Genomic DNA, 15580 nt, shown 5'->3' with positions numbered 1-15580 from the left:
TAAGCAAGCAGGAGGCAAACAGCCTTACACAGTTAACTGAAACCAGCACAGTGTGTGAAGGCAGAGGCCTCTCTCCATCTGCAGGAACTGGCCAGTAAGAGCAAGAGAGCATTTGGCCTCTGGGGGCTGATTGCCAACTGCCCCACTCCTCTTCTACCCCACCTCTCAGCCTTGTGCTATCCATGTCCACTGCAGCACTGTGCTGCACGCTTCAGGCTCCCTGGGGCCCGGGGCTCCAATCACAGATGCAGGCTGCCCCGTAACGGCTCTGACCTCCCCTGCCTGTATGCTCACTCTTTGGCTCCCTCCTTCCCTCCGCCTGCAAGTGTGCCTCTCAATTGTAGAGGCTGGCTCTTGTACACCAAGGGGCCCCGCTATCCCTCCAACCTCTCACTCTTCAGGGTTCAGGCTGCAGCGATGTTGGAATTCTTGGCCATGCTCATGGATCCATTTGTTTGCAACTGGAACACACAGAAAGATGCAAACTATGTCTTAATACCTTCAAGACAGAATAACAGCATAAATCAGTAATAAATAAGTTTTCTTGCCCGTGCAACTTTTAAACCTTTGGATAATTGTGATTGAAAAGTACAGCCTTATCATTCATTTCTGATGATGAATATGGTTTCTAAAAACAACACAGCCAACAAATGCTTCTGCAGCTGCTTCGAGATGATTAATATCCTTCTGGTGGTCTAACTGGGTCCCTCACACACATTTCCGCATTGGGAGTTCGATGGTCTGGGCCAACCAGCAGCAGATGTTTAGCTTCCAAGATGAGCGCTCAGTGTCTGAACAGTACTCTGTAACATATCTAAATGCATAATGCAGCACAGATGTGGCCTAGCTTTTGTACATTAGCTCCTGTATAATAGAGAAGCTGAACTGGAAAACTGATAATGAAAAGCATCATCTGTTTAAAAGAGAACATGGAGTCTGACAAATTGCTTGCTATTTTCCATTTTCACATCACTTTTTGGCTCCTGTTGACAACAGCATCACATCATACTGAATCTACTGACTCTTACCCCATTTGTCCCCAATAAGCACAGGGCAGCCAGCATGCAGTGTGTCCACGTCTCCCTGACCATTTCTATGGAGATTCCACCAGAAGATGGCAGCTTTCTGTGAAATACAAAACAACACAAATAAGTCTCAGTAAGTCAGAACAGTTGATTGGTCTAAACTATGGCAGCATGACTTTCAGTATAGATTAATCTGACAATTATTTTCTTGGTTAATCGATGAATGTTTTGGTCTATAAAATGCCAGAAAGTAGTAAAAAATGATTTCCTAAAGCCATCAAATCTCTCGTTTTGTTTGACTAACAGTCCAAAAGATATTCAGTTTACAATAAGACACAGAAAAGTAGAACATATCCCCACCACTGAGACGCTGGAACTAGGATATGTTTTTCATCATTTCTGCTAGAAGATTTAGCTAAACAATGAATCGATTACCACAATAGTTAATGATTATTTTTCTGTTGATCTGCTAAGCTTTAATCTAAATATCTAATCTAAATATCTATCTGAATTTCAAGCACGATAGCTCCTGCTGTTACACTATCTCACTGGTAATTTTATCGGTTTATTAGGTTCAGTTGTTTTCTGTACAAACAGCCAGGAAGTGAGATGTCAATAAAATGAAAGGTTAAACCCCGGGGGAGGCCTGGGCCTGAGGCTCAACTATACAATAGCAGTATTATGTCAAAACATCTCATGGCTGTCGTTGCTACAATCTGACCTTTTAGCATTTTGAAAGCTGCACCAGAGAATGTGAGTGAGGAGAAAATAATCTAGCTTGAGGCAAAAATGACACTTAGAGAAAAGGCTGCTTTTAGCTCATCCCAGATATTTGAAAGGTGTTTACCTCCACAACGGGAACACTGAAGTTGGCGTAGATGAAGGCTGTTGACCCACCTGCCTCGACAGAGCTGAGCTGTGGAAAAGCACATTCCTTCAGAGTTGTGTCTTGTGTTTATATGCTCATGTTATGAAAAGCCACTCTGTCTGCTGCCCTGTTTTCAAAGCCTCACAAAAAGCCATTCTTTTTAAAAAATCACTATTCAATTCTACTCAGATTGTCACATTGGATTCTTAACAACAACAACAACAACAACAACAACAACAACAACAACATGTTTCTGAAACCCTGTTTAAAAGCACTTAGCAGATTCGTTACACAATAAAAATAGATTATAGATCCATAATGGAGGTCAGAGACAAAAATTATAGGTCGGTTAGAGTTGGTTGCATTACAGAACATCTATAAAAGTGTAATTGAGGTAGTGAGGTCAGATCTGGTCTGAGTTTCTCAGGCAGGTTGTTCCAAAGTCTTGCAGAACTCATGGCAAAGACCTGACCTCTGTGTTTTTAATTAAGGCTTTGGAAAAGCAGGAACAGGAACCTGCCCAACAACCTCCGGCTGCTATGTGGCAGATGGTTAGAGCAAGACTTCACTCACATATATCATAAAGGTTGCCACTCGATTCCCAGTTTTCAGCTTGAACACAGGACTTGAAGGTGACTGGAAAATTAGACAGTTGATATCTCATTATTAATGTAAGCACAGACAACCTACAACATCTATAGTCGATATAATCAACTTGTTAAACAAGTCGAACAATCAACTTACTGTAGCATGGTCAAAGTGGGGTTCATAATGGCCCCCAATCCCATAATTCACCACTTGGAGGTACTCGCCATATGGATGCTTCACATTCAGACCTGTGAGTGTGGAGATCTTCTGGTCCAGCTTCCCAACAGTGGACTGTGCTGAGCCCTTGAGCCACGCACTAGAAATGAGACAAATGTACATCTAACATCATCTGCATGCTGGAGGTGGAAGACCAGCCTACTCCAAGAACGGGTTTGAATTGAATTACTGATGACGAACAGAATGTCATAAACAAAGTGTTATAAATAACAAAGTGTGATACGTAATTTGTACCTCTTGCTGATGCGATACTCTGCTGTTGCTTGTTTCTCTCCAGTTGCCACCACAGATCGTTTCAACTTGACAGCAAAGACAGAAAACAGCATTTTATGTTTGTGATTGTTACAGCAGCCAAGCTTTGATGTCCAGCTGCAAAGACCTGACAAAATGTGAGTAATAGCATGAAAACTCCAATCACATGTCCAGAATAAAACCTGAGGGCAGATGAAAGAAAAATCAAGAATGTGGATTCAAAAGGTGGCGAGGATACAATTTCCAAAACTGCAGACATGACATGACTTCATTCAGCTCTACAGGGCTTCACGAATCATTTCAAAAGAGGGCAAATGGTAAAAAAAAACAACCATATTATTTCACACATCAATTCATCAACAAGAAACCAATACAATGACAGATCTGTTAACTCCAAACATCAGATCTCTATTATTGCTACATAATAGGTCATTCAAATAAGGCTCTGGGATCCAGCAGGAACGTGTAAACCGTGCTCATGGTTAACGAATGCCGCTCACCGCTCCAAACTAATACCATACCCTGTGGCTGTTTTCAACAAACCCACAAGCTGACATAATGATGAAATAAGTACAGGGGTTTCCATCTGAGAAAGGGATGGAAAACTCATTGAACAATGCCAAAACCTCACAGAAACTATAAGGTACCAATTGAGTTAGCCCACCAAATATTCCCTGAAGTAACAGAGTCAGCAGACTGCGAGCAGCTCGGGGGACAATGCACTGAAGCTTCCCATTAAATCAGCAGAAAGTTGTAAGTTGCTTTCAGATAGATACTGAGGCTCGATGATAGTGAACTTAATATTTACCAGTGGAGCCCAGCAGGGTAATTTGGACAGTCTGAGGCGCTCAGCCAAGTTTTCATAGTAATGTATCCCTCATTCCTTTAAGCCTTGCTAAATGTTTGGAAGCAGACCAACTCTGCCTCCATAGGGTCTTTCCAGGATCCTTCCAGCAGGAAGAGGGACACAGTTGGCAGCCAGCGAGCCACACAGCAGAGCAGATGATCAAGTAATATATGCATGTTTACAAAAAAATTTTTTTTTTGATAGGCACCTTTACTCTTAATACAATAAAAAGCTATTTCAATCTTGATTTACGGCCTTGCAGCACAATGTTTCCCCTTGATTTCAAGCTAATTTTCCCCTTCAATGACAAAGTGTAATCAGCAAAATGTACCAAAAGTATCAAAAGTACTCATTATGCAAAATGGCCCCAGTCAGACCATTAATATCGTATATATAAAATCATGGGATTATTATTACAGATGCATTCATTTGTTAGCAGATTTTACTGCTGTAGTTGATTGAGGTGGAGCCGATTTTAACTGCTTTAGTTGATAACAAGTCATCATATTTTAGAGGCTGATAATATGTTTTGAATTCAAAGTCTTGACTTGCAAAGTAACTACAACTTTCAGTGCAACACTTCCCTGTAGTGCTTCAGAAGTAAAAGTTACATAAAATGGAAATACACAAGTACATCAAAAGTGTACTTCATTACTAAACTTGAGTACATGTACTTAGTTACTTTCCACCGCTGACAAAGATAAAAGCTTTGTTCACATCCTTTTAAACAAGTTAATGTTCTACTGCCTCCAAAGAGCACAAACTCTCAGTGATCAAGTCGAGACAAACAGTAACAATGTAGGTGAATATGCAGCTATGTTATTGGATGCTTAGAGTCAAAACATGGTAAGTGACACCTTGTGAGTATTGTTCTTATCTCAGTCAGTAGTGATCAATTGTAGCACAGCTTGCCTTTGCATATACTGTATTGTGTGCCATCTTGCAGGCAGTCTATAAAAGATGGACTTAAAAGAGGAGGTTCACTTCAGGACAGAGGGCACAGTAAATATCTCCATTTGAGATGCACTACCAGTGAAATGACAAATTCATAGTCCTGCTCAAGTGCTGCCAATTTCATTACACTTTTAATTTCAGAGTAATAAGCAAGCTTACATCTCGGCAGATGTCCAGGAGGCCAGAGGAAAATAAAAATGTGCTGGGAAACATCTTGAAATAACAGTGATACCAGCAAAGCCAACATCAACAGAGGGTAGTTTCCTAGCAGGAAGCCACAAAGAAACAATATATCCTAAACATGATGAACAAAAAAAACAATATCCCTGTTCATGGTTAATTGTAGAATAAAATCAGTTTGAAAAGATCTACAGTGTGAGACTAATGTACACACATAGCAAAATGTTCAATTTATTGGTTTCATCAAACTTCAACAGACTCTCATGAACTCTTACTGTTGCCAAGAAAAGACTTTGCAGCTTCCCTTTTTTGTGAGTCCCATGTGGAACAAATAGCACAGCTCCTCTGTTTGGTGAGAAAACTGGGATTACAGAACCATTTGAAGACCTAATTGGATTAACAAAAGAATGCATTGCGTTGATTGTAAAAACATGGCTCTTTTTCTTAATTCCTACAAAAGCAGCAAGTGTAGAGGAAAACGGCACTTACTCCGGGATGGGCGAGCCCCTTGATGTCCTCAGCCTCTGCGTCGGTGATGAAGTTGTGGTACAGGACCACATACGGCTGCAGGCTCAGCACTTCACGTCTTACTGGCAGCAGAAGCAGCCCAGGATTGTCATTGGTGAAATAGTCGCAGAATAGACTGGGGTTTTCAAAATGCGTTGGCTGCTAGGAGAAACAAAGACCAAAACAAGAATAGTTTTCCTTTTCCATCCGCAAACAATTACTCTTAGCATTGTTCTCTCCCCACATACAGTAAGCTTAACAGCAAATATGACTTAATCATAGCCTTTTTATGGCCAATGACGAACTTGCATCTTCATTAAATTTCAGATAAATGTTGAAACCTGAGAATTCTGTCAAATCTGTGACAAACTAGCTTTTTAAATAACAATGAGACAGAGACTTATTTTTGTGTTTTTTTAATGTCATTTTTGCCATGCAAGCAGTATGGGTCTGGGGATGGCAATGTCGGTCGGTCCATTACTTGTGATGCCGCAGACTGATCAGAACGTCTCAACATCTATTGGATGGATTGGTAATGAGTTTTGTACAGATATTCATGGTCCCCAGAGGATGAAGCCTACTGATTTTGGAGATCTCCTTTTCCTCTAGCGCCTCCATTAGGTTGACATTTTTGGTTTTGAGTGAAATGTCTTAACAATACCATCATCACGTCAGAGTTATGACTAATTATCTGCAAAACTAATGACATTCCCATCAGTTTCAGCTGTGCTTCGGTGCTAATCAGCAAATATTAGCATGCAAACCATTTAAACTAATTTGTTCACCATCATAATAAACATGATTCCTGCTAAACATCAGCATGTTAGCATTGTCATTGGGAGCATGTTAGCATGCTACCTTTAGCATTTAGCTCAAAGCAGTGCTGTGCCTAAGAGCCACAAGCATAGCTGTAGTCTCAAACAGTTGCACCCTACAACATTACACATCCCTGGGCAGGACATTGACTGAACATTGTTTCTAACATAGACTCAAATGTGCAACGGCAACAGTTAATAAAATCGATTTATTTGTATGTCCCTTAAGGAACAAATGTGCTATTGAAAAAGCAGAATTCCATTGCACATTTGGTTAGTATTATAGAATTAACAATATGTATAATTGTAATGAATACCTGGGAGCCTTGGGTCTGGCAGAGTCTCTCGTAAGTGTCCCTGGTCCTTAAATGGTTGGATTTGGGTCTCCTCAGTCCTTCGCCCCTAATTGATTTGGGTGGACTCGTAACCAGCAGCTTCTCGTATTTATCAATATTCTGCAAAACTCTTCCATTCATTGGATCTAAGAAGAAACACGTTGCAGTACAGGCTTCAGTCTAGAGAGGCAAGCCATGATGTTCACAGAAATAAAGATGGTTTTCCAGGGACTGTTTAGGCACCATGGACTGGATTAAAGGAATTGGACAAGTTAAATGAAAAGAATTACCGTGATGCAGTAACTCCTGAGACAGACTGAGAGCATAGGAGACGTTTCCTGTCTGAAACAACGAGAAGAATTTAGGGCAATGCAATCATCTCACAACTGTGGATTTCCTCCGACCTACTTTAAAGTGAGAGAAGGCCAAGTGATCCAGAGCATCCTCTAAAGTCCCTTCATTCTCAGGGCTCCACTCGCCTCCCGGCCCCCTGAAGAGACGCACCGACTCCTCCAGCCACTGCACTGAGTGGTAGTAGTCTTCCTGCTCATAGGCCACCTGTGTAAAATAACACCTGGGTTACTTTTAATTACAACTATTTGGCAGTTCAAATAGAATTTGTCTTTGGTCGCGAGCCAGTCATTCCAAAGGTGGCTAAGTGTCGACATGCTCGGCCGCCTGGACCGGACGACCAAGTCAGCCAGATCTGGTCCATATATATGCCGGGCTGCCAGATTTGCCTCTGTGGGCTGATTTTAGCTAAGAAGCACATCCTGTTAGCAGCTGTCAGTAAAGCTAGCTTTAGGCTAGTGGCAGCAGCCAGAGTCAGACAAGTTTCTTCAGCCAACTCTATCACGTCAGTCAGCTGGCATCATTGTGTCACCCTGGCATGCTGGATTTATGCTGCCTTTGGGCCAAACCATTTTGGCTGCATCAACTTCATTTGAATGGAATTACAAAAATATGGCATTTTCCACTGATGGCAGGTAGGAGGAACGCAGAAATGTGATGTGAAATACAGCAGACAATCGACATAGACAACCTGAGACTTTAAAACTATTGGAAGAATTCAACCTTTTAATTTTGGACCTTTTTCGAGATGTCTGTGATTGTTTCTGATGCTTTTCGTATGCGCTTGTGTGTGGCTGGCTGTCTGCTGTACCCAGGTCTCTCTTGTAAAAGATTACCTGGTTAAATAAAGGTTGTAATGAGAGCAGCATTACATGACTTAAATACTAACTACAGGCTGTGATGAAACATTCACTTGTGTTATTGTTGAGAGTGCTGTAATTGTTAGTTCAGTCTTGATTTTCTGTAAAAGCAGTCAAAACTGCTCACTACAATTTCCCAGAGCCGATCTGCAAATTGCATGTTTTGTCTGTCCAACTGTCCAAAACCAAAGATATTTCTTTTTCTATCATATAAAAAAAAGAAAAGCAGCAAATTCTCACATTTGAGAAGCTGGAACCAGCTAAGTTTTTTCTTAAAAAATGACTGAAACGATTCAGTGATGACTTTTTCTCATTTTTGCAGCTCATCCATTTTTGGATTTTGGACTCAAATATATAATATATAATACTTTCTCAACCTGGTCCACTGTTATGCACTTTCTCTGCAGCATGTCAATTTAAGAGATTACACCTGTCTGACTTCTCAAGCAAGTACGTTGTGGACAGAGCTACAAGTGCACACTGGCTGCAGTCTCTGTCTTTACCTGGTCTCAAACCCCGTCTGTAGCTGACTTGACTTGATTAAGTAGGTGCTAACTACAGGCCCGACAGCAGCCACATTGAAACAGGGTGACATGTGGCTCCTCCCATCACAGCTTTTATCCACAACCCCTCCACACAGCACACAAACAAAAATCCCAGTGTACCATTTAATCCCACAAACTCACTACTCAACTCTAACTAATCACACACACTGATTTATCAACCCGACCACAGGTTTACACCCAGTTCACAACATTACACCCCATAATTTGGGAGCTGTTAGTATTTAAAAAAACAATGAATTCTTAAAAATAGTTTATATACTGCAGATTCCACCAAACTGACAAGCTACACATTTTGTTAATGAACCCTGCAGGTTTTTGAGGAGCAGTTTAATAGCCATATAAAAGCATGTGCAGGCAGCTCTTTTACTGACAACACCCTAAAAGTAAGCATCTCTGTTTACAGATGGTCTCAGATCATCTCGGCGTCAGTACAAGTGAAGGCAAGTTCTGCTCTTTGCTCCGAACACTTCTGCTGCGTGAGATAATGTCTTTTCCATACAAGAGGATGTCTCTCCCACACAGTGCCCAGCCCTTACACATCACCACTGTACATAAACAGTGGAATTTATTGTGGGGAAACCTTTCTTTTTTTCTTTTCTTTCGTACTTGTATAACAGTATATTCATCTTCACATGAAATGGATTCCCAGGCTTGCAGTGGGAAGAATTCCACTTTTTCCGGGCTGACTGTCTGGATTCCCACCTCACAATGACAGACAGGTTTGGAAGAAAACTATTTTGCAGACCTTTGGAGTGGGATGTTAATCAAAGGGGGACATTTTCACAGCAACATCTTCCAAATATCTCTCCATTTTATTACTCTACATGAGAACGTGTAGCTTATTTAACTCTGAAAGGTGACCAGGAAGGATGACAGACTTGTTTCAACATCAATTATCATGTTTCTTTGCTAATTGCTTTAGGAAATACAAATGAGAAATAAGCAGTGGTGGAAAGTAATGAAGGACATTTACTCAAGTACAATTTTGAGATACTTGGACTTTACTTTTTCCATCAACTTCACCACATTTCAGAGGGGAATATTGTCATTTTTACATCAACAAATTTATTTGACAATTATAGTTACTAGTTACTTTGCTGATTAAGTAAAAAATCAAATGCATTGTTGGAGGTCAAACCTGTGGTTCCCAAACTTTTGATCCTTTACAAAAAAAGCTTTCATATGAGTTGTTAGTAGTTTCACCAATGAGTGATTTCCTGTCTACACTTCTCAGATGGTTTCATTTAAATAATTGTTTGAGGCCAGAAGAGACAAAACTCTCCAACGTTCCACAAAAAAAAAGATAAGAGAAAGGTCCAAAAAAATGACACATTTGTGTAGCAGAACTTCTTCCACTGTTAATGGTTCAGGTTCAAAATTAAGGGTTCAGTAATCATCTCACAACCCCTCAGATTTATCTTGTGACTCTTTGAAGGGGCCCGAACCTTTACTAAACTGTATATAAAGTAGTTAAAAGTATAAAGTAAAGTATTTTTAGATTGTTGTATTGGTACTTTTTCTTCTAAAGAATCTGAGTACTTCTTCACCAAAAGAAGTAGAGTAAAAACAATGGGAGGAAGCAGCAAAGGAAAATAATGGATGGTGTACCTTTCCAACCAGAAAGCAGTCATCACCAGACAGCGGGACAGACACTGTGGGCAGGTAGATATCAACAGGCCTGCCATTAGTGACTCTCTGGAAACGACCCCTTGCGAGGCTCGCAACTTGGAGAGCATACACATCCTGCAGCCTCATCAGCCCCTTAGCGGCCCCCTGGAGGTCTTCCAGTTTGGGCAGATCAGCCTCTTCCTCCTCGTAACTGGACCTGAGGGCTGGACAGCAGAGGGCCAAAAGGTGAACAGGGGGGGTTGGGAGGTGACAGCAGAAAAGAGGGGGGGGGGGGGTTTAGTTATCACCACCAGATGTGTCTGTACAGAAGGCAGTGAGCCAACCTTGTGTGTTCTCCAGGGCTTCGTTGCTGTAGACCACGTTCAGCCACTCTGAATGCAGCCGCTTGATCAGAGTGAATGCCACCAGAGGGTTCGCCATCGCAGTCGCTGGGCCTTTATAATGTTCAGTGTGCAGGTCGGACACTTTGGCATAAAAGCTGTGGGAAAGAAAATGGACTGTGGTTACTAAAAGAAAGAAGAGGCCAAGTGCTCAGACAGTTGCACATGTAGCGAATGAGTCCTGGGAACCTTAAGGTGCTCTTGAAGAAGATGAAAAAAGGTCAAACGTTCTTCAGGCACTCTCAGCCAGAGCAAGGCTTCATTTAGACCAATTTCAACCTGATAGGGTCTTCATCAGGGCGGAAATAGTAAAAACGGATTGATTAAACCTGGTACTTTATAAAGACGATACACTGAAAATGAACATTAATGCATCACATAATGAAATGACCAACAGATACAGAGAAAACAGCTATCACAATGATAATATATATGCTATAATATGGACTGTTCAACATATTCAACTCTATTTCGTTGCACGCATGATGTTCAACAAAGTGTCGTGCTGTAGGATAATATACACTTTCCATATGAATGATGGAAAGCTACATCTGCTACCGTTACCACTATCATCATCATCATCATCATCATCATTATACATTGTTAAAACAGATGAGCTGATGCATAACATTACTCACCAACCTCACACCACAAAAAAGCCACCACAATTACTGTTATGGTCAAAAGGGCCGTTCCATAAAGTCAGAGTCATTTCCACAGAGAAACTGTTGAATCATGAGCATAAATTGGTGATGACTGATGACTGTTGATCTCCATCAGCCATCCTGTTTCCAACATAACAAAGTTTTCTGACTGGAAGAAAGAGCAGCTAATAAAACCGTGTTTGTCTTGCACAATTTATTGATTCAAGTTATTGATGTAATTGTCCTCTTGTAAAGAAACGCCCTGAAATTGAACTTTCACTGTGTTAGGAGAGTGAAGTCAAATATCTTGGAACTAATAATGTCATCAGGTTCATGTCATCTTTGTCATCCAAGAGGTTAATTTAAATGCAGGATTCCCAGATGTGGATTTAAAATGTGACCATATCCTAGCTGAACCTCCACATGTGCTCTCATCATCAAGTCCAAATACTTGTTCCATTATTATTCACTGTCTGTGGAGGAGCTGCAGGATTTGTCACTGGGTGATGTCATCCCCACAGTCTTGCATTTCTATTTAAACTAAAACTAAGTTGGGAGTTAGACCGTTCAGAGGTGCGGTGCAGTTTCTCAGGCTTTTGCACTCCCAAAAAACTAAAAGAAATCAAAGAATAATTGAATTTCTAACGTGCAAATGGAAAAAAAGTACATATCTCTCTTAAGAAGTCGTCCATCTCTAGTGTGTCATCATGCATGTCACTCACCGCTTGATGTCCTCCAGTCTCTCTAACTCGTGGTCGATGTAAGTTCTCAAGTAATCGATCAGCTTCCGTTCAACACTGATCGCCTGCTTCACGTTCAGCAGCGACGTGTACATCTCACCCAAAGACACTGGGATCACAGTTACAGTCAGGAGACCGCAACTGAAGTAAACACATGTAAGATACTTCATGTCTCCCTCTCTGCGGCTGAGCTCCTGTCTCTCTCACTGTCCTGAACGCTGCTGAGGATCTTCAGGATTTGCAAACGTGCCTCTGAAGCCCACACGCCGGGGGATCTCCCTCATCTGGTCTGAGATCGGCTTTCGTCTTCTGTTCATGGGACAGACCTGCAGCCTGAATCCAGTCAGGACGATTAGTTTCTCCTTGCAGCACGCACCCGACACGTTTATTTGCTCTTTAATAACATGAATACATAAAACTTTATGGAGTCAGGCTCCAGCGCCAGTTTGTGGAGGCTGTTTCTGATTAAACGAGCTGCTCATTCAGGTTGCGCTCTGATTCATGCATGGGAATGGATCGTCATGGTATAATTTATTCACCACTTTCATTCAACTTTGATTTTCTGACATTTTTATTGCTTTAAAGTGGGTAAATCATTTCCTCCCAGAGTTTGGGGTTACTGTGACACCTGCAGGTGAATGCTCTGTACTACAACCAAACTGCAATTTTAAAGCTGTGCAGTGAAGACATTTTAACATTTGAGCGACTTCATTGGTGTGTTGAATCTTTAAAAAAAAAAAAAGAAAACCGTAAATGATTGCTGTTTTTAAATGTTATTATGTGTGATATTTAAAAACAAGTGGTACTGGGATGTGCTGTAAAGTAACAAAACAAACCAGGATACAAGGAATTTACAGGTAACCACTTTAATATTTCCCCCCCAAAACAAACGCTTAATCATTTTATATTTTACAATTTTTTAATTATAGAAATGCAGAAAAATGCACAATGAAAGAGTGGTCTACAGATATCTGTTCAGTATATCTTCCAAATATAAAATCAGTACACAAAATGATATTCCTCTTATACTTACTTAGATGACACATCATATATAATTCATCTATTTGGGGCCCCCAAGGGTTGTATTTCTTATTAGTCTGATATTTATATTGTCACCGCCATAATTATCCTTAGAAAAAAACACAAGCCCTGTAACACAATGTTAACTCATTTTGACCATCAAACATGGTAACTACAAGTATATGCATTTAAGCAACAGTTTCACACCCGGCTGCAAGAAAGGCTTGAAGACAACACCCGCATTATTTTGCTTGTGATTTTGGGCTTTTAAATATCTGTAATATAGTCTCATCACAGTTGGATGACAGAAGGCAAAAAGCATTAGCTTGCCTGCAACCCAGACACACAGTTGATCATAAATCCTGCATGATCAGTGCTGCATGCTGATTGAGAGAATGCCAGACTTCATGTAGGAAACCTTAAATTCACCCACACAATTGAGTAATCTTTACTGATGCTGCTGGCACAGAAATACGGCCACTGTCTGGTTTATGTTTAACAGCAGTAGATCTATAAAGCTAAAACAGTGCCAATGTATCCTCAAATCAAAAAGCGTCATGTTTGCTTTCACGAGGCACCAGAGGGTACCAGAGATTTCATTCATATTTCATTCTTGTTCAGATATTAGATTCAGCTCTTCTCTTATTTACAAATGTTTTAATAGTCTGTAAATCTTTGGACTATACCGATGCAACATTATTGTTCACTCCATTTATATGTGAGGACAGGAAATATTTCTGCAGGGTTCACAAAGTTAAATTAAAGACTTTATAAGACCTTTTCAATACCACATACAATGCAATTTAATACCTGTTTCACCAATCACAGAAAATGAATCAAAAAAAGTATGATGGCAAATCAGTAGGGACAATATGGAATTGAATTATTTATTATTATATCAGTACTTCCCAGCATTATATAACAAGAATTTCTAAATCTATGATGAATTAAACGAACACGACCTGGGCCCAGATAAATGGCATAAAATGGAAGTATGGATTAAAACCAATTAAAAATGATTAATTCATTTAAGTTTTTGAAAAAATCGACACCACAATGAGCTTCCTATCTACTGTAGCTAAGTGTAGTGTTTGCTGCAGGTCTGATGGTGCTGACTGAAACTCCACAAAAAGGGTTGAACAGCCTCCTGCAACACAATCCACCGTCAAAATAACATGTAGAATCTCCAAACACCCCGCAATCATACACAAAAAACATTTTATAACTGACATTCCTTCCTACAGCAGGCAAGAAATAATATTTGTTCATTAAATGTTAGACTTTTTAACACCTTCTAAGGCATTTTTTGTTTGTTTGTTGAGGAAATTGAACTCTCATCTTTCAAGACCTGCAGATACCCTGTTTAAACATCACAAATACATCTCTTGACATTTGTGCATAACGTTTGAGAGCTCGGCCAAAACTGAAGCAGCTCACTTCAGGAAGCAGACAAGTTATCCTGCAGCTTGACTCTGACATGGGGTTTGATTTTGTTTGAGCAGCAGAGGAACGTTTTCCCAATGTAGCCCCTGAGACTCTGATCTCTTAAGCCGTAGATGAGCGGGCTGAGAAAGCGTGGAATTAGCATGAAACAGAAGTAATTAAAAAAGGCGACGTCTTGTGGTAACCAGTTGGCATGCAGCACTATGAGAGTTTCAGTGATGGGGCTGGTGAAGGCTAACATGCACAGCAGCAGCTGAAAGCCGTGTAGCAGCACAGTGTGCATGGCTTTGCTCACAGACACTCTGTCTTGTCTCAGCTTCCTGGTTTCCAGCAGGATTCTCACATATGTAAAGAGGATGATAACAGCCACTACTGCAAAGAAGAGAACACTCACAGCAGCTTTGAACAAGGTCTGGATTGGAGATGAGTTGACAACGATAGTTTTGCAAAGCACAGGGGTGGAGAGGACATCCACAGCAGGATCGCGTTCACCGATGGAGTAGTCAATGATGGGGAAGATACAGCTGATGAGCCACAGGGACAGAATAATGATCCAGATTCGGTCTGAGCGCCAGGCGGCCGGGCGCTGCAGGGGATAGAAGATGGCAACATAACGCTCCAGTGACATGGTGGCCAGGATTAAGGGTGTGTTCTGGAAAGTGGCAGTGGAAATGAACAGCAGAGGAACACAGTAGACAATGGCAAATTTCACCTGACCCATGACAAAGAGGAAGAGCAGCACAGAGGACAAGAGCTGGAGGGTGTCATTGATCAGCATGTAGGCAAACAGGATGTAACGTGAGGTGTCCAGGAACTGCCTGTGAGATGCAAAGATGTGGAGCATGACAACAATGCAGCAGAGGAAGATGCAGAAGAAGGGGATCACCACACACACCTTGATGATCACAGATGGGCTTTTGTGGGAAGTTGCATTGCCTGGAAACTCAGTCAGATTCTGCATTTTGTAACTGTGGACTGGAGCAAACCTGTTAAAGAGAAAAAGTTAGTTAAAGGGTCCACATACACACTAAAATACATCCTTGAAAATAAAAGGTGGCAATTTAAGTAGGATTAGAATAAGAATAGAAAGTAGCTGAATGTTTATCTCTCTTAAAGGAACATAGATAAAACAAGATAAAGATAAAAGAACAACTCATATAGATACAGAATACAGAATAAAAGAGCCCTCCACTCACCTACAAATGTCTTCATCAGCCAGAAGAGTTGACCAAGCTTTAGATTTCTGTTCTTCTTATCATCAAATGTGTCTTCAATGAACAACATGTTTGGGATGTTCTCCCCCTTATCTGAAGTGTTTGGCCTCATTCAGATCCATTTG

The 15580-nt window shown here is 40.8% G+C and overlaps 2 protein-coding genes across 2 annotated transcripts; both read right to left on the bottom strand.

Moving 5' to 3' along the window:
• Positions 1-390: 390 nt before the first annotated feature.
• p4ha3 (prolyl 4-hydroxylase, alpha polypeptide III) lies at positions 391-12192 on the bottom strand. Its single transcript, XM_070906309.1, is given in 16 exon segments — positions 391-461; positions 1029-1125; positions 1873-1941; positions 2467-2529; positions 2638-2797; positions 2953-3017; positions 5441-5620; positions 6591-6754; positions 6899-6950; positions 7017-7166; positions 9994-10217; positions 10338-10492; positions 11761-11952; positions 11954-11976; positions 11978-12043; positions 12046-12192. Coding segments are annotated over 16 exon segments (1878 nt in total).
• A 2044-nt stretch (positions 12193-14236) lies between these two features.
• or95a1 (odorant receptor, family 95, subfamily A, member 1) lies at positions 14237-15202 on the bottom strand. The gene has a single exon (XM_070906433.1). It carries the CDS (start codon positions 15200-15202, stop codon positions 14237-14239), a length of 966 nt encoding a protein of 321 aa, XP_070762534.1.
• Between the last annotated feature and the right edge of the window lie 378 nt (positions 15203-15580).

Source organism: Enoplosus armatus, chromosome 5 (genome assembly GCF_043641665.1).
Source record: "Enoplosus armatus isolate fEnoArm2 chromosome 5, fEnoArm2.hap1, whole genome shotgun sequence".
NCBI lineage: Eukaryota > Metazoa > Chordata > Actinopteri > Centrarchiformes > Enoplosidae > Enoplosus > Enoplosus armatus.
The sequence above is the reverse complement of the archived record's forward strand: the minus strand, read 5'-3'. Positions and strand labels throughout refer to the sequence as shown.